The 20,151-nt window shown below is 39.9% G+C and overlaps 1 protein-coding gene across 3 annotated transcripts in view; it reads right to left on the reverse strand.

Moving 5' to 3' along the window:
- Positions 1–2,319: 2,319 nt before the first annotated feature.
- Positions 2,320–20,151, reverse strand: part of RFX8 (RFX family member 8, lacking RFX DNA binding domain) — a 34,441-nt gene continuing 16,609 nt past the window's right edge. Inside the window, exons 9-16 of one of the 3 annotated variants that reach the window (XM_027674933.1) lie at positions 19,625–19,738; positions 18,833–18,983; positions 17,343–17,401; positions 13,352–13,508; positions 11,736–11,830; positions 10,490–10,604; positions 6,478–6,765; positions 2,320–2,657 (exon numbers count right to left, since the gene is read on the reverse strand). In XM_027674933.1, the coding sequence (XP_027530734.1) occupies positions 2,611–2,657; positions 6,478–6,765; positions 10,490–10,604; positions 11,736–11,830; positions 13,352–13,508; positions 17,343–17,401; positions 18,833–18,983; positions 19,625–19,738 (1,026 nt within the window). In that variant the 3' untranslated portion in view covers positions 2,320–2,610. Of the gene's footprint in view, positions 2,658–6,477; positions 6,766–9,175; positions 9,478–10,489; positions 10,605–11,735; positions 11,831–13,351; positions 13,509–17,342; positions 17,402–18,832; positions 18,984–19,624; positions 19,739–20,151 lie in introns of those variants that run through there. The other 2 variants (XM_027674935.1, XM_027674934.1) reach the window with 2 other exon arrangements.

Raw genomic sequence — 20,151 nt, forward strand, 5'->3', positions numbered from 1 at the left:
AATATAAGTTGACTGGAAAATATTGAGTATTTTTAGCTTATATTTTTCCTAGACCCCCTATTCTGTTTTTTTATCTTCACCATAAAAACCTGAAGGATAGTGGAAAGGGATACAACAGGTCTTAAAGCCCAAATGAATTTTTCTGACTGTGAAGATACTTCCTGAGAGTATGTAATTTTGGCACCAAACTCTTAATCTTATCTGTAGAATACATGATTACCTTTCCCTTTAGCACATGGGCCTGTCTGCATCTGCTGTAATACCACACTTTTGAATATTGATTCCCACTACATTGCTTGAGCTGAGACAGAGGGATAGAGATGCAAGTAGAAAATAAATGTAGATTTCCAAACCCAAAATAAGTGAAAGCCTAAGCTCCTGACAAGTGCTTTTCTCTGATTCAGGATATGTCCTTTCTCAAAATAACAAAGCGGTTGTCGCTTCTTGAAATAGCAACCAGACCCAGACAACTCACTGCAGGCATGCTCTTAAAAAATATTTAACCCTCCCATTTCCCTGGTGTTTCAGGGAATTTCTTCACACACTTGTTTTGTAAGCAAAGTACAAGTAAAGAAGTTATAAAGAGAAACCCTGGCATAAATTTGTATGAAATAGTAAATATAGACTATGAAATTTGTGAAGAATGATGAACTCCCAGTCAACCCTGAAACTGTACAGGATCTGCTGCTCCAGCTGGATCCCTACAAATCTGATGGGATTCCCCCAAGAATCCTTGAAGAGCTGGCTGATGTCATCACAAAACCTCTTTTGATGATTTTTGAGCAGTCTTGAGAATACAGAGAGGTCCCAGCTGACTGGAAGCTGGTGGATGTTGTCCTGATTTTCAAGATGGGCAAGAAGGAGGACCCTGGAAATGACAAGCCTGTCAGTCTCACTTCAATGCCTGGTAAAGTTATGGAGAAAATTATTCTATGAAGTATTGAAAAACACCTGAAAGACAACGCTGTCATCAGTGACAGCCAGCACAGCTTCACAAGAGGAAAGTCCTGCTTATCAAACCTGTTTTCCTTCTATGAGAAGGTAACCCGCCTAGCTGATCAAGGGAAGCCAGTTGATGTAACCTTTTTTGCTTTTCAGAAAAGCTTTCAATATTGTCTCTCACAGTATCCTTCTGAACAAAATGTCCAGCACACAGCTGGATAAACACATAATGCCATGGATAAGCAATTGGCTAAGGAGTTGAGCATGGTGGGTAATAGTGAATGGGTTGACATCAGACTGGTGACCTGTCACTAGTGGGGTTCCAAAGGGCTCCATCTTAGGCCTTGTGCTTTTCAACATCTTCAGAAATGACTTGGATGCAGGACTGGTAGGGATACTAAGCAAGTTTGCAGATTACACAAAACTCAGAGGAGCAGTTGACTCCCTCAAAGGCAGGGAGGCTCTGCAGAGAGACCCCAACTAATTAGAGGACTGGGCAATCACCAACAATATGAAGTTCAACAAGGAGAAGTGTTGGATTCCGCACCAGGATGGGACAACCCCAGATGTATGTACAGCCTGGGGAATGAGATGCTGGAAAGCAGTGCTGCAGAAAGGGAGCTGGGGATCCTGGTTGATGGCAAGTTGGATATGAGTCAGCAGTGCCCTGGCAGCCAGAAGGGCCAACTGTGTCCACAGCCAGCCTGTTGAGGAGGTGATTGTCCTGCTCTGCTCCACGATGGTGCCGCCTCACCTTGAATATTGTGCCAGTTTTGGGCATCATGATATAAGAAAGATATTAAGCTATTAGAGAGTGTCCAAAGGAGGGCGACAAAGATGGTGAAGGGCCTCAAGGGGAAGCCGTATGAGGAACAGCTGAGGCCACTTGGTCTGTTCATGCTGGAGGAGACTGAGGGGAGACCTAATTGCAGTCTACAACTTCCTTGTGAGGGGAAGAGGAGGGGCAGGCACTGATCTCTTCTCTGTGGTGACCAGTGACAGAACCCGAAGGAATGGCCTGAAGTTGTGTCAGGGGAGGTTTAGGTTGGATATTAGAAATAGGTTCTTCACCTAGAGGGTGTTTGGGGACTGGAACAGGATCCCCAGGGAAGTGGTCACAGCACCAAGCGTGACAGAGTTCAAAAAGCATTTGGACAATGCTCTCAGGCACATGGTGTGACTCTTGGTGATGATCCTGTGCAGGGCCAGGAGTTAGACTTGATGATCCTTGTGGATCCCTTCCAACTTGGTATATTCTGTGATTCTGTGATCTATGCTGTAGCTTCCAGATAAATTTACCACAATAACTCAGGTAGGTCTTCAGCTTTACTGACGACAGAAAAATACAGGAAATACATAAAAGCAAGCCACAAATAGTTCACCTTTTTTCTGAAGATTTATTCAAATAATACAAATCACATGACAACTTAAAATAACTGCATTGCTAGCCCAGTATTGCATTTAGTATTTCCAGGGGAAAAAAATCTTAAATTTAAGAGAATGAAAACAGTATACCTTAAAGTTGTATCAAAAAGTAAGAATGGTGTAGCATAAAGAATTTTCAAGTCTGGATGGTTTTCTCTTAAGATTTGCTGCTCATTGGAGGCAAAGAAGTGTCTGTCCACCTTTTGAGTAAGAAGTGTTTCCCTTCCAACTTGAAGATCCAGTTTAGTACACGTTATAATAAATCTCTCTTCCAAAATTACTTGGATGTGCTAAAAATTAGAAAAGAAACATGGAAATGTTTTGGCAATAGGAACTGTAAATTTTAAGTTTCTCCCTTCATCAAACAAGAAAAGTCTTCTCTATTCTTTCCAGTTTAACCCAAGGGATTTTATAGATGCCAAGCCTTATTTTACATCAATAAACCCAACAAGAGGAGGCGCACATTGGGGTTCCTCATAGGTAGGCAAAGGTCTGACAGGAGGCCACATCCACTTCTAATATGTCATTCACACTTTGCATTTCTGCTATGAGCCCTTCTATTCACTTTCAAAACAAATAGTCTCAGCCTGTCTCTGTCCTGACGGGACCTGCTTTTTCATGCTGAAATTCTGGCTTTCTTAAAATCAGCAGAAGTTTTGACACTGAATTCAATTAGGGTCATGTTTTTCCCTAGTTTTTTGATCATTTTAGTTAATGATTTCACTTGATCCTGGCTTATACAGACCACTCAGATGAACACTTACCGTTCCTATATGTCAAACAGTTAACTATGTCCTATTTTTTTCTCCCTTTTTAACAAATCAAAGTGTTTGATTTGCTCTCTGCTAACAGAGCTAGGAATAGCATACCCTCAGTCTCCTCGTGCCCTGATTTGCAGTATATTGTATGTTACAAAGGTGTGGAATTGGATTAAAAGCTACAGCACAGTGCTCTGCAGATAAACCCACTGCAGGTGTGAAGTTTAATAGGATTTTAATTTGGTAACAAGTGAACAAAAAGCAGAAACCTAGAATGGGATTTTCTAGATGAAAAAATGTTATTCGTGCTGAAAGAAAGCAAGTGCAAGCTCTGTGATAAGGAATAAAGATGGGGCCAATGCTCTCTGAGCTGCAGTTTCATAGATTACAGCTCGCTCAGAACATCTCCGTTACTGCCACTGGTTTCATCAATTCTTTAGTTCATACTATGTTTGGCTATATAGCATTTCATCTGCCACACTTCCCTCTAAGCCAGTGTGTACAAATCTTCTATTGTCTCACTCCCGCCCTCTACATTTTTTCATATAAAACCAATGTTTTCCTTGGGAGATGCCACCAACTTCGAATGTATTCTCTCTTCAAAATAATTAACAATTATTTTCATGCTTCAAACTATATTTAAAAATAAGATTCAGAAATGTGCTGCACTATTCAAAATAAATGGAAAAATATAGTCTCTCTGCTGAGGAATGTAATTTATATTCAGCATGAACTAGGAAAGGAAAACCAAAAACAGATGGGGAAGGAAGAGAAAGAATTCAGGTGACAACTAAAAGATTACGAAGTGAGCTGCTAATCCACAGACACATATTGGTGCTGCTGATAACAGGGTAAGGTCAGGAGATTCTTTTCTGATTTCTGTTACCAGTCCTCCCTCTTGTTTTCCAGGGTTTTGTAGCACAACTAAGTGGTTAGCACTAATTTCAATGAGGTGAGGGTGGAGGTGTGATAAGCAGACTGTTTTTTTTCCCCAGCACAACAGACTGTAGAGAAGGCATAGAAATGCCTTGTGGGACAAGATTAAAATGCCGTAGAGGTTGGTGTTGTTGGCAGTGAACGGAGTAGAGGATGGGAACTGACCAGTGGATCGCGGAGAGCTGCTGAGGCTGTATGAGGTGAAGCAAAAATTATGAAATAAACTCATGATGCACAGAGCAATATGTTAGGCAGCAGAAATGCAGTCCAGGAAACAGCAGTGTGTCTGGTGGATGCTGCTAAGGCTGCTGAGGCTTTAGATACCCAACAGAATGGGCTGTGGCCGAAGGGGTGTTAGTCAGGAGCAGGGATGCTTGGGAGATGGTTGCTTGGGAGCATGATGATGATGGTGATCAAAAGTCATAGAACAAAAATTCTCATGCAATGAGAATCTACTCAAAGGATCTATAGAGATGGCCATACAAACAAAGTGGTGGGTGATGGAGATGCTTTTGGCAGCTGTGTTTTTTATCAACCTATGGAATTAGTATTGCACACAAAAAGAAGGAATCTGCAATGGTTGAGGTGGGAGCTACCACCTGTCTGAAGAAAACAAGCGGGCAGAAATGCTCACTCACTCTATCACAGACCCTGAAGCACTTTTGAGCTGCAGCTTGAAATTTTTCAGCTCCCTCAAAAAGTTGAACCACAACATCAACAGGCTCTTACCAGAATTTCTTTTTCATCCCACCATTATCAGCATCTTGCATGTGGACTGGTAGAATCCATCATCTGTTGGCTTCTTTAAACTTTTTCTACACTCAATCCTTCACTGTGTCCTTTCCTCATCCATAACTTCTCTCAAGTTGTCCTACTCCTCATTTCACATTTTACACCCTTCCTCTCTTATTCTGACATCCCTCATCCCTCACTCTAATCAGCCTTGCTCTGTTCTTGCAATCATGTACAAAACATGCAAAACTGACAGACATATTTATAGGCACATCACTTACACAGACCAAACCTGGGTCAAACCCTTGTCTGTGTCTGGGTCAAATACCTGCAAAAAGCATTGAAATGGCCATAGGAGGCCATACAAAAGCCCACATGGGCAGTACAGTGAAGAGCATAGGAAGCAGGGCAGATATTGAATGAGATTTCTAGTGGTTTATTTCCTCATTTCTGATCATCAGTGATTTAGAGCTCTCCTGCTAATAGCTGGCACTCAGCTCAGTTTGGTTTTTGACTATAAGGTGGTATGACAGGATGGGTTATTATTTTACATTTGAAAAATAACAAAATCTGTCAAACATGCCCATCACATGTATAAATCATTCTTAGTTTGTCCCCTTCATACCTGCTTTCTCCCCTCCAACTTCCGTTGCTGAGCTAGTCTTAGCATATCCTATGTTTAAGAAATTAGGGTCCCCTAAGGGTTATTATAACTAATAAAGATGTTTTTAAAACAGTCAGTTTCCACTCCTGGTCCTAGTATATGGAAACTGAACACCTCTTGGGTTTAAAATAACTATAGCAGGGTCGCCCCAAAAATGTAATTTTCTTCGTGAGTCTTGGTGCCATTAACATTTGTCCTTCACAGTTTTCTGGAAAACACAGTGTTCTCTGAGATTTAAGATAATGTCCTAAATTTAATTTCTCTTCCATATTACTGCATGGAAGACAAATCTGAAAACAGCTGAATGATTAATTCATCGCTTGCATTAAGCACAGAGACTTGATCCATGTTCCCATATGTCCTTATATTTTAGCCTTGTATCCTAGAAGACTCAAAGTCTATCTTGTTTTCTACCTGTATGCCTTACTTTATGCTAGTAAGTTTGGAGCAGTGGACTGACTGCAAGGAAGCCTGGTGGAGAGAAAGGTCTCAAGGATTTAATTTTTCTGCATCTTTTGATAAAATTAACAGATAACTGGAGAGCAGAGAATGTGCTCTCGATGCTTCCAACAGTGAGAAAAGACCACACTGTGCCCTCTCTCTTCTGATCCATAAATACATGCAGCCCATTTTGCCAGCTAGCCCACAGCCTGCTCCAGCCCACCTGAACAGTACTGCTCTTCCTTAGACAACGCCTGGGGAATCTGATGGAGCACCAGAGGTCTGCTGGAAACCTAAGGAAAGATCAGGGAACTGTGGTACTGAAGAGGTGGGTGGTGTGGAGATTACAATGCCTTGATAGGATCATGGGATGGGTGTGAGGTGTGAAGGATGCTTTATGACTACAGTTTTCAGTGACATCGGACACAGCTCCATGAAAACCTGGATTTCATTAGTTCTACTTTACATGCATAAAAACCCTCAACCAAACACAGCCCTCCCAATCCCTGGGGTTATAATCTACCCAATTTCTAACTGGGGTTTTGTCATAGTTTTCTTTTATGTTAATGTTAATTTCACCTTGCTGGCAGTGGCTGTGTTCACCAAACAACTCAGAACTCTGGAAAATATTGCTTAATCCAAAGTTATTCTGGTTCTGCATCACGAGAGCTGTCTGTGGAGCATTGGCTTGAGACTGATCCTCTGCAAAACAGGCTGAGAGATGGCTGGGCTCATAAACACACAGAACAGGGACCTCATTTTGCTTTGCAACCAAGGAATTTCCATCTTCTTTCTCCTCCTCTATATAGGTCTGGAAAACGTGAGCCGCAAAATCAACAAGTAGCAAATTCAACAAAAGCCAGGATCCTAGTTTTAAAGAAAAACAAAGATAAGTATGACAACCTTTTAATTTGCTTATCTTTATGGTGTGTTCTTTTTTGAAGGGCTTTGTTATAGTAATGAGCTAGATAAAGTAGCATATCAGCACTCATCGAACAGGACTTACAAAATTACGTACTTCCAGATTTCACGGCAAAAGAGGCACCAAGTGCAGATTTTAAACATAAGCAAAAACTTTTTCCCTTATTTAACTTAGCGAGGAAAGTGTATTTGTGTTCATTCACTTTCCCGTTCAAGTTTTTCCCCCACATTAATTTCTACTACAAGGCTTATCAATAACAATGTATCATTCCCATTCTCCCCTCAGACAAATAAATCATTCCACCTCTTCCCAAGCAAAACCTCCTACAGATGTTTGTATGTCTTGTATTTATGACATTAAATGGCCTACGCCTACCTTGCAGCCTGAGCCATAACTGCTAAAAGCCAAGAGAGACTCTCTGAGGCCACTGACATTTGAATCATACCTTGACTGGAAGTCCTTACAGTAAAAAGTAGATCTTCTTCCATGCCATAAATCTGTGTAGGAATTCATGAAGTAATTCATAACCTCTGCATCCCACAAACAAGTTTACATGGACATCAACAAGAAGGTACCACAATTTATATGAACAACCAAGGTTTATAGAGCTTTAAAAATGAAAAATGTCTCTTTTGATGTTAAATGTGTCTGAGAAGATGCTGCTTCTGCTGTTCATCCTTTTGGGGGTCTTTAAACTATAGCAAAGTAGGTGGAAGCACTTGTTTACCTATGGAAAGGGATTTTTATAGTTGGAGTTGAAAGTATACAGACCTGACACTAGTAGTCCAAGAGTGTTTCTATCAGTCTTTCAGGTGTTTTCAACATATTTAATAAAAGTAAGCATGAAACCAAAGCTACCACTCCAGTTGCCCCTTGGATAATACAGAGGGACACAGTTTTCAAGAGGGACTAGGTTGAAGCAGCTTGCTTGCAAAGGAGGAATGCACAGGTCACTATCCAGACCTTGTGGCTTGGAATGCCTTGGAAGGTAGACCAGTAAGGAAACAGAGGTGTGTGAGCCGACATGAAACTCGGTGAGGGAAGTATGTCCCAGTACCCCTGACTGCGGCTCCACACTTTCTCCGTACTGCCTTTCAGCAGGGGTAACTGCACAGTTCCTCCAATTGCACTTGGGCATCACCCACGTGGAGGCTGGGCTGGGCTGGAAAAGGGTAAAAGTCAATTCTAAATTCTGAGGTGTAAGTATGCCAGTATATTATGTGTGCTGGATATGGCAAACTCCAAGGCAAGAGATTGAGTCAGAAGTAAGTTTGGTTTTGGTTACTAGTATGTGGTTTATTTTGGGTGTGAGACACACTGCATTTGGCCAGACGCACTGGCACTCACACATTTCCCTAAGTGATTGTGTTTCTGCAGTGTGGATGCTACATAGTTTGACTTGCAGGATGCCCACCATTCCTGCAAGAAATGCTGACATTTAAGAAACTTCTGAAAAGCAATGACCCTGAGAACTTTTACATCAGATGGCTTGTTAACAGAACTGCTTCAGCCTGTCTGCTAAAACTCAATATCCTAATGGAATAGAAACATGTGAAAGAAGGGACATCATTAGATCAAATAACGCAACATCTTAAAGCACTGGGGTTATTAAGAAAGAAGATAATAATGACCAAATTTTTGGAGCATCATAGCAAAAGATTAAAAACCATTTTTAACTCTCTCATATATGAGAAAAAATTAAATCAGTGTTATTGAAGTACAGTAGGAAGACTGTCATAAGTGACAGTGAAAATAAAAATTGTAACTACTTCAAGGAAGGCTCTGCAGAGGCAGACATGCACTTCATCTGTTGCATCCCATCCTTTGACAACTGCAGAACAAGGAGCCAATTCATTAAACTCTTCTTGCGGTGGAAAGAGGGAAGAGGATGTCATCATCATGGGAGATTTCAATAAACATTATGCTTCCAGTGCAGTTCTTGGAATTCATTCCCAGCCTCCTCATTGCCAAGAATATTGCATGTAACATTGGAGAGTTTTGTGCAGAACTCCTCCAGAGATTAAGAAATGACTGATTATTTTATTATTACTGTAATGCAGCAGCTGATGGACAAGGGACTCTACTGTGCTATGTTCCCTGCAGACACAGAACAAAACTCTGATCCTGCTTAAGACAGTTTACAATCTAAACATAAGGCAAAAGGTAGCAGCTTGATGCAGAAGAAGGGTGTGTTCATAGATGCACAAACACAGGCATTATTGGGGTAAGAATACCAAAGAACACAAAAGGCAACAACCTTAACAATACCCCTTTGTTATGTCTTTGCAGGAAACACATGAAAGTACAGTTTTGAAGGGGCATTTCAAAGAAGATAATGAGGTTTTCTTTGGCTATTTATGTGAAGCCCCGTCCAACAGAAGAGTCAAAAATATGAAGGTGCTGCTTTGAAATTCTAAATGGCGGTTCATAGAGTTCGGGATTAGATGCCTCTCACAGGAGATGGTGCATTTCTGCTGAATGAAGCCTCTGAAAGGTGTTACAAATGACAAGAAAGGCAGTTAGGGTAGAGACTGAACCGATTTAAGACATGGTTGTATCACTTCAAATCACTTCAAGTGAACATGACTGCACAGTTCCTTCACTTCTCCTACCTTGCACTGGTGTGTGATGGATTTGATGTTTGACAGCTCAGAGCCCTAAAACAGAGAGAAAACTAAGCCAGCTAAAGGAGTGACTATTTTCAGTCAGTTTAACACCTTCAACAGGTGTGCTGCTAACTAAGCATAAGGAAAAGGAGCATTTGGAAGGAGCTGCTGTCAGATGAACTAACTGCCTTTTTGGCAAGTAGTTATCACAGTGACCTACTCTGGCAGAGCAGTTCTTTCTGTAATATATAGAAAGAACCTGAAGGACTTGGAGCTATCACTTGAGAGACCTAGAATGTTTATGGTTTGGGATATTAGCAACCCCAGCTCTCCATCACACCCTTCTGCTGTGGTGTGCAACTCTGGTATGGAGGGAGAGCAGAGGCTCTCACTTCAGGCTGCTGTTTTCCATTTCCCCACAGACAAACTATGACTTCTGCCAAAAGAGGGAGTCCTGCCCTTCCTGCCATCTCCAGCTGCATGCTCCTACTCTTCTCCCTTCTGTGAATCCTAGAGTTTTGCTCAGACAACTGGTCTGGTTAAAAACTAATAATTTAATTTCCCTGACCTACCTATAGCCACATCACCAGGAGAATGGTGATTGAAGGAAGGAAGTAGAAAGAAGGGATGACTTTATTAAGTAGCATGAATTTATGTCAGTTAAAATCATGGAGTCACAGAAACACAGAATAGTTTTGGTTGGAAGGGATCTTAAAGACCATCTGGTGCCAACTCCCCTGCCACACACCTTTCACTGGATCAGGTTGCTTAAACCCCCATCCAGCCTGGCCTTGAACTTCCAGGGATGGAGTATCCACAGCTTCTCTGGGCAATCTGTTCCACTGCCTGACTACCCTAATAGTAAAGAATTCCTTCCTAATATCTAATTTAATACTACTTTCCGCTTAAAGCCATTCCCCATTGTCCTGTCACTACATGCCCTGATGAAAAGGTCCTCTCCAGCTTTCTTGTCAGCCTCTTTAGATACTTTTAGATCTATTGCCTCTGTCATCTCAGGTCAGAAAGGGGCATATGAAATGAGATTCACAAAGATCCTACTTACCAAAACTGTCTGTCCTGTTGATGGTCAGAATCTTGCCTACAGTGCTCAGCAGGAGGTTCCATTTCAACATAAAATCTGATGCCTGCTTTTTAAACGTCTCTTTACTCCTGCTTGGCTGCAGATAAAGAAAATAATTGGTTTATGATACAGGTGATTAAAAGAATTCCTTACTGTGTGGCAGACTATTTCCCTGTACAAACTGGGAAATAGTTTCAAGTTTTTCAATACAAAGGTGGAAAAAGCAACAAATATTTTTTTCTGTTAGAATCCTAAAATAGCTGAGGTTGAAAGAGATCTTTGGATATTACCTAATCTGATCTCTTGTCCAAAGCATGGCCAGCTTAGTTCAGGACTTGTCCAACCAAATTCTAAATATCTCCTGAATAAAGATTCCACAGCCTTTCCAGGCAATCTCTTCCTATGCTTAATTACTCTCATAGTAAATTTTTTTTCTTTTGTATTGCCTTATGCCTTATAACTGTGAAACCCCAGGAAAAGTCCTGCTCTTTCTTCTCTATACCATCCCATGAGGTAGCTGAGGGTTCCATGAGATGAATGCACCACAGAACTGCAAAGTATCTTTCTTAATTTAAAAAGGAAAAAAAAAGTCAAATAAGTACAGTTTACTTTATTTCTTCAGAAAGGGAAAAAAATTACCCAAACTCTAAGTATCACCCAGACCCAAGTTAACTGGCCTGGCAACCAATCCAATGCAGCATACAAGCTACTACTAATTCTGAATCAGGCAAGGAAGAGGGATGGTAGAATGGGTAATCTGTCAAAAGGTACATATGTGAGGATGTTCATACTGGAATCTTTCACAAGAGCTAGAGACTTTGCACTAGAAGTTGTCACTCTCTTACTACCTGCTAAAAGTCAACAGTTTAGTGAATCAAGGATTTCAGAGATTAGGAAGGATTCTTTTCATTTTTAATAACATATTACTTTTGAATTTTGGTTTATTAGCAACTGCAATAATACGTGTCTATGAAATGAGAGCAGATACTGAAACCACTTGAGCGGATATATGTGCAGAAATATGCTTGTAGTTGTTTGCACAGATGGAACTTTTGTATGCCAATTAATTTTCCATTTTCTGCAGCATGCATAAATTGTATCTATGGAAATCTGCAGTCTGGTCAGGTTGCTAGTGTGCAATGTAGCTCCTGCAGACTAGTGACAGTCAGCATGTAGCAAGATAAATGATGTGATCACTCTTTCTTTAGTGAAATTATTAATTTAATACCTTAATGACAAAAGTCTGAAGATCTGAAGAGAAACAACTCAGGAGATCCCGAATATCTGTGGTAGATGTCAGCGAAGAAATTAAGTTTTTCAAACCTGTGAAATACAGAAGAGAGATCATTACATGAAGTGATTGGCTTGCCTTTTGGTTTGTTTCTGCCCTTTTTAGCTTCCTTTTTCTTTTATCTTTACCTTAAAATAGATTAAGAAATCTGTTTCTAGTATTTTGATTAATATATAGTACCCTACTTGGACATGAACGTGAATTCTGACTGATTTCAATTTCCACCATAACTCCACTGACCTAGTCATCATGGCAAAGGTGACAAGAAAAAGCACTTCCAATGAAAAAGCTGGAATTTGGTTATAGGTAATACTAACATATGTATCTGAGATTTTATGTGGTTGAGAAAAAAAAATCTTGGTTTATCTCTTGAAGGGAGAAAACAGTTTTAAAACAATAACATTAAGTGTAGAATATTCTGTAGGCCAACTGAAATACAGATAATGTTGCCACATATCAGTACAGCTGTTCCCCCAAAAGATTGGAACCTACCACCCAATGCCAAAAGGGAAACTGCATCTCTCTGAGTTTATACCCTTCTGAGACATCTTCCTTCAAGAAATCATATGTATAGCGTTTGTGAAACCTTGCTTATTATAAATAACAGTTTGCAAAAGCAATGAAAACAGAGAATGCAATAAACCCACCTTGGAAAGAGTAAGATCATGATAATATAATGGAAAAATGTATTAAAAGTGTTCTGTGCAGTGGTTTTGATTTTAACATGTATACAAATATTATTGAAATGGTTCTGCTGATTGTTCTGTGAAGAAGGCAAATTATTATTCCTACTGAAAGAAGTCACAGAAAGTCTGTGGCATATCCCTTGTCAGTGCACAAGTCAGTGATGGAGCAGGAACAAAGAGTTGAGGTTTCCCCCTGTCACCTCTGTACACAGCCTAGTCCAACTTGCCCATCTCTTGCTAACATTTTAAATGGCAGACCATTAATCAAAAAAATTAACTTGCCATTATGTTTCTGTTTCTTTTCATTAAGCTGGCAAATACATTATGTCACGGCTGCATACAAACTGAGTATTTTATTGTTTACAGCACAACATTGATCCCACAGGCCACAATATAGCAAAATGACATGAAAGCTGAAAGGCTTTGTCCAGTTCAGCATACAGTATTTTAAAACCTAACCATAAGAAATTATTTTATGTGCTTCAATTAATAACAGAGAAAAATGTAAAATGCGATGATTGAAAACATCTTTTCTGTCAAAGGAAAGAAAAATTAATATCCCTGCTTGCCAACCTTCTTCTAGAAGATATATAATTCAGTAACACAAACCCCACTCCTACTGCCACAAAAAGCTTCCAGAGAGAGTCAGAACGGACAGCCTTTAATTCTTAACCTTTAGAGTTAGGAGGATAACACCACGTGATCCATTCTCAGTTTTATTGGCTTTTTTCCAGCCCTTTGGGTTACAGTAAGACAGTAATTCCCATTAGGGCAGATGCCATGAATGAGCAAGAGGAAATGCTGGAGCTTTAACAATGGCAAGCAAGGGCTTAAGTGGATAGACAAATATAGCAAAAAAAATATTACATTTGAATTGTATGTTTTTCTGCCGCTTCTTTGGATTCCTAAACTTCTCTCGAAAGAGGTTTTTAGTCACATCCAGAGATTGCTCATTGAAGACAGCATGCAAGCCTGATCGCAGAACAGTGACTGTGCTGTTGTTGTTCAAGAGTGCTCTTACTGTCTGTAGAGAATAAAAAAACAGTTAATGCCTTTCATTCTCTCAAGCTCTTAAGTCAGCCAAATAAGGAAATTGAAAAAGGGAAGCTTCCCTTACTCAATACTAGACTTCATATGAGCAGTCTCCAAACTGGGAGAGGGGCTACAGGATCAAAGGAGATAAGAAGTTGTCTTCAAGAGATTTTTGTTCTTTCCAATGACACTCTGTGTTGTCTGCGATGAAGCAGACAAGGCTAACATGCTTGAATTATCTGGGCAATTGCCTGGGCAATTGGTTTTGTCAAGAGTTACTATAATTACACCAAATAACAGTATTTTGTCTAAAGCATGGAATGGTGTATCAGGGACAGCTTTCTCTCGATGTTACCTGTCCTTAATACATGTTTCAATTAAATTCAAAGGCAAATTCAATTCAATTCTCCAGTTGTCCAAACCTTTGAGAGAGTAAAAATGACATTAGAAATATGGTCATTAGTTAAAATAATATCAGTTGGGATTTTATCACATTTATCTGCTTATGAGTCATTTGTGAATGAATCTGTCTTCATATTTGTCCCAAAAAGTATTATTCACATAGATATTGCAAACAATTTTCAGACTAACATTTGATCCTCATCTCTTCATTTTTTTTTAATTAATTGCTAACATCACATAGTATTCCTTAAAATTCTTGGTGAAATGATGAAAACAGTCAAGGATACAATTTCCAATCTTGTCATTCTGCTAACTTTTTTGAAACACTAAAAACATTCTGATTCTCACTCAGTAATCCCCTTCATCTAAGTTAAAGACAAAGGCATTTTTCTTATTTGACTTGCAGTTTTCAGTGTCAGAAGAAGAGCCTGCAACAAGAACACATGATTCAAAGGCTGGGAACTACCAGGGGCAGCTTCTTCAGTACCCTGCTAGCACCTGACTCCATGCCCCAACACCGCGGACTTATCTCTTTAGCCATTGGACTATACCAGATATAATTTTCTAAATGACAGCACTTAAATACAGCTTACCAGACGCAGGAATCAGCTCCAGGAAATGACAAACATCTTATCCACATTCCTTTTTCAAAGGGAATTTACACCTTTTTATGCTCTAATTACTTTTGCATGTCCAGGTAGTAGCAGCTGTCAGCCTGTTTTATCCACACATGATGGAAAATTTACTTTTTTCTTTTGAATGCTGACCCTGACAAAATTGTTCATATTTTCTCACCAGATGGCTAAATTATTGCAAAGTACTCTACAAGGGATGGTGTGGTTACACTGTTCAGAGGCTGCAGCTGCACTGTGCCTCTGTAGTACTTCTCATCACAAGCACTCTCACCTGCTTTGACCATTAAGTCTCTAGCTGAAATCCCAGGTGCGTTTTAGACAGAGAAAGCAGAGAAGAGTAATTAGAAATATCAGATTACTCCTATGTGAGAAGAGGAGATAAACTTCAGATTTGGATAGAAATAACTGAGGAAGGATGTGATGGAGATTTGCAGAGAGAATTGCATGAAGAAGAGTAGAATTTTTTTAAATAATAAAGTATTTTTTCACACAACAAATAATCAAACCCTGGAACTCACTACCCCAAGATGTTGTGATGTCAAAAATCAAGTTATTTAATACTATGATGTGGATATTAGCTGTCATCTCAGATTGCTGGAAGCCAGGAGAGTACAGTGGAGGAGGAGGACGGTATTGCTTGCTCTACTCACACCCACTTCACATGAGCATCTGAGGTGGGTGACAGTGTGAAACAGGATACGAGTCCACACAAGCACCTAGGGTGGGTCTGACTGACTAAACCACTCAGCAGTCTTTCTAAGGGACATCCACTTGCCCATGAACCACCTGCATATTTTTCACAAGCTGAAAAGTCTAAACATCTGTGGTGTTCATCTCACCATCTTGTGGCATGCCTTGGACAGGGGGATGCAGTTTGCAGGAGGATATTAACTGGTGTTTCTTTCCTACCCTGTTTCACTGGAGCCTAGCACTCATGGCTTTGGCAAGATCTATAACAGAAGTTATAATCAAGGCTATGTGACTGCTGAAGGACTACAGAGATGCTCATTTACAAGACTTACAGAGTCTCAATTATTGAAATTATTGGTTTTAAATTGATGATGGGACTAATAGTCAAGTACAGTGGAACTCCTTTGCTTTTCCCTTGTATTTTGAAGAAGCTCTAGAGAAGGTACAAACATCATTTACTTGTGAGAGCTGTAAGTGTAGATTTGACCCTGATTCTTGGGTCTGCTGTGCTCACTTTGTGCTGATTAAACAGTGTAAAGGGGATGTAGAGCAGCCAGAAGCTGCTGCTAGAGAATTTCCCCAACTAGCTGCAATTCTCTTGTCCTAAATCTTGAGGGCGTAAATCTAATTTTGACTCTCTGCAGCTTTTCTGCACATTAGGAATAGGGAGGGAAGAGTCAAAAGCTACAACCAGCCCTTTAACATTACAAGAAGGATGATATGAATTCTGAGCATGCAAATCAAATGCAAATGGCTGGGAATAGTTGACACTTGTGATCTTGCTGGATTATATTCTTCAATAAGAAGCCCTGTTTAGAAGCACATAAAGCTAAACTTTTCAGGTATTAGTATCTCCAAGGGCTGCTGCAGTAGATGGAAACTCTGAGTGCTTAGCACTTTATAGAAGTCGACTTATTGCCTGTGTTAGCACACCTATGTGTGTTTGTGCATTATTAATTTTTTTTTAAAGTAAGAGGGGTGTGTGTTTTGTATCCTGCTGGTGATGAAGCCTGCCTTCCTGCCTTCCTTCCTTCCTTCCTTCCTTCCTTCCTTCCTTCCTTCCCCCTCCTCCTCCCTTTCTCTCCTTCCCTCCTTCCCTCTGTTTATCGTGGGGAGACAACACAGTGATTTAAGTCAGGTGGCATGTTGGAGAAATCTTGTCCTTGTTGTTTGAAGGAGAGAATATACCATCTGTTCTCTTTTGCTTTCTTCCCTATTTCTGAACTACCTCTTCTGCCATGGCCTGGACCACCTCAAAACCCAAGGGTTTGGAAGGATCCAAGGACACCAATGGAAGAAATATTGCAGAAAGGGTACAGGCCTGCATAATAATGCAGCACTGAATGAAACTATTTACTTTGCCATGTTCAGAGGTTTAAAAATGCAGCTTCTGAAGGCACCTCTGTAGCTGAGAAGAATGATACTGCAGAGCAAAAAGCAGGCAGAAATATTAATCGTTAGAGATATTCTTCTCTCTTTCTTCACAAGGAAAAAAGCCAGTCTGAGTGACTGGACCCTGAGGAGGAAAGGGCAGAGGAAGCTACCCTGCATCCCTCTTCCTAACACTGTCAAAGCAGAGGATGGAAAAGATTTTTCCAGTTGAACCCTGGGATCTTGAGCCCTTAGACACTTCATGGCCTACTCCCTGACCATGCAGCTTCTCCACAGCCAGTGTGTTAGTGATCTCCCTTGTGCAGGCTGCTGCAGCACTTGTCAGAGAAAGTGGTCAGGATGTTGCACAAAACCAACTTTAGAATAACTCCAGCATGTGCTGTCTGACTGACTTTGTCATGGATGAGTGAAGATACTGGAAATTGTCATCTGATCCTTCCAGCTACTGTGTTCTCCTCTCCATGGGGGACCACTGACCACATCTCAGAGGCTTTTGCAGAATCCAGAGGGAGGAAAAGGTCCTGTCAGCATACTTAACGATGTGGGAAGAGATGAGTAGGAGGGTGAGCATGATTTAGACTACGGTCAGTTAAGAACACCCATGCTGCTGCTGCTATTGTCTTACAGTGGAGCATCTGAAATTTAGTCCAAACTGCTTGTGTGAATGAGATGCCCATCTTTTTTGCTTCACGGGTTCTGCAACATACCTTGGCCATGTTACAAAGGTCTGTCTGTCTCCTGAGTCTTTTTACAAACTCTTTAACTTCTGTTAAAGAAGAAGAGGCAGATGTTTCACATCATTAATATTTTACAGTCTAAAATACATTAATGAAGACAGATCTTTTAAGTTAGAAGGTAGATCCCTAGGGGAGCTTTGGAGGGTAACAGAGAGCACAGTGGGGGCACTGAGCCAGCATTATAGGCTGGGCTGGGGACCCTTGCAGTCAAAGCTTGCAAGGAGAAGCTGCTTCCTTCACTGTGAATCTATTAACCCATGATTTACAGGAAAGATACTTTCAATATTTTTTTACATTTAATACTTCCTAATTAAGATTAATGTTCTTTTACCTGTATGGTTTCAAGTGAATGAAAGCAATCGTAAATCTAAACCTCCTGTATTTTGTTTAGACAGTTTACATTTCCACCTTTATGCATCTATAATTCTGCAGCACTGTGAATAGGAGTTGGTTTCTTTTGTTCTACTTTTGTCCTGTTTATGTGTTATATAATTATGAAAAGGTCCAAGAATACACTTCTTAAGAATAAAATATAAAATAACTGATTTTCAGTGGCAGGAAAATCAAGTATAAAGCAACTTCTGTAGACAGACAGTGATTTTCAGTGAAAATTTCTGTTTCTATGATGTTTGTACAAAGAAGAAAGACCAGGATACATATACAAAGGGTCATAGGTGATTATTGACATATATGCCCATGCACACACATGTTAAAAATACATTACTAAGCTTGCTCTGTCAAGCATTCAAATGTAAGAAATACCAGAATTATTTTGTCTCAAAGTCTTTCTTAGGCATATGATTCCTAATACAATCTTTTGTCTACACAGGAGCCCTGCTTCACTACTATGGAGCTGGTCTTCAGTCAAGGAGCAACTGAGCAACATGATGTTTTAGTCAGAATCTTCAGCATCATATATATAAATATATACATGTGTGTATGGACATATTTACGAATGCAAACATATACACACAGGTTTGTAGAGTACAGACTTTTTCCAATCATCCTCAATTCCTCTAATGGAAGTCATAGTTTCCCTATAGGAGTGTGGCTTTTTTCCCTCCCTTTATATTGGACTGTGTTATAGCCATTAATTAATTTATCAGCATAAAACCAATTGCAAGGTGAAGAGACAGAATAATATCTAAATTTCAGAGGGCAGGCTGCTTATTATTTGGTTATCTACACAGCCAAAGGAATCGTGGCAGAAGACATCTTTAAAAAGGTTTAAGTACACTTCAATTTACCATAAATTGGGAATAATTTTGGCTTAAATTTGTTCTCACACATTATCTGAGACTATTTATTTTTAACTGTATCCCAGCTAACTCTAGTTGTTGCTACTATTGAAGTTACATTAACTAAACAAGTTTTTAAAATAATTTAAGAGTCTTGTAATACAATCTTTTTTGCAGTTTAATGAGAAGTTATTTTTGAAAATTTCTCTTACTCAAACCTACCATTAGATTTGGATGTTTGGAGCATTAGTGGAAATCCTCCCAAAGGATTAAGCATCCAACATTTAACATTTTCGCTGAACAATCTGATTGAGTCGATGTGTTGTGCAGGCACCTCCTCCAGGAAATCAGGAAGTAGGATGTTCTCCAGTTCCTAGAATACAAATTCATGGTGCTGCAACAGATGAGTGTACTACAGATATTTACAGCATCACCAAATAAAATTGTATTGATAGTTTAAATGTAAAGAAGCCCATTTTTTTCTTCCAGTTAAGCAAGAGCTAAGCTACCTTTATTAGCAGAAGGAAAAAGATTTTAAGACTAAATGTTGTTTCCTGAATTAATTACTAGACACTACTTAATGACCTGCTGCAAGTCAGAAGCAAATTATTTTTATCAGAAAACTGCATATTTCTATGTGGAATGTCACTGACAAGTGTTCTCAAAGGAAAAGTAACTCTCATAATCTGGAAAACAGTTATCAGTTGAAATTTCAGTCACATAACCTCATGCCAGAACCACAGACTACATTAATAACAGCACATTCCATTGATATCGGGGACTTTCAAATTAATACATAGGAGGAAAATGGAAGTTATCTCAGATTCCACTGGCTCCTTTCAAAACACATACTATTCTCTCTCAGAAGAAGCCAAAGAACAGAGATGAGGTAAGAATGAAAATCCCGTTTGTACAGCACACAAGAAACCGCCGACCTTTCTCCTTATATAGAATTACTAAAAAGACATAAACATGTAGTAGCATAATTACAACAAGCAAATGTGGCTACAATACCTTGAATAGATACCTATCATAGCTTTTTAACAGCTGGCACACATCTGGCAAGCACATCAGTTCTATTCTTTCAGGCTGCAGAGACCTCCAGAACGACATGATACAGTCTTCTACCTGTCACACAAAGCCTTTTATGAATTTTCACTGATTTTGCACTTGTGAAATGTGAAGTGTATTTCAGTAAAACAACATACAAGCACAGAAGCAAAGGAATGACTGTGGAGATGGACTCTTTACCTGGGCCCATCCTGGCTGGGCTCCAGTGTAAGTGGAAGCATCCTGGGGACGTGGCAACAACCTGAACCTCTCAAGGCAGTGTAGGAAAGAGGGGAGAAACAAAGAATTGTGCCATGGACATGAGGATATAATGAAAGATATGTGTCTGTGGCCGTGTGTTATGCGCTGGGCTCAGATCTTTTGATGTGCCAGGAGGGCTCAGGATATGCTTGCAAACTCAGATTCTTGGAGCATGTTGTGTTGATTCAGAATTTCAAAATAACTTGACTGAATGCTCCTTTAGTCCGTAA

This window comes from Neopelma chrysocephalum, unplaced genomic scaffold (genome assembly GCF_003984885.1).
Source record: "Neopelma chrysocephalum unplaced genomic scaffold, ASM398488v2 Primary Assembly neopelma1_25, whole genome shotgun sequence".
Lineage (NCBI taxonomy): Eukaryota > Metazoa > Chordata > Aves > Passeriformes > Pipridae > Neopelma > Neopelma chrysocephalum.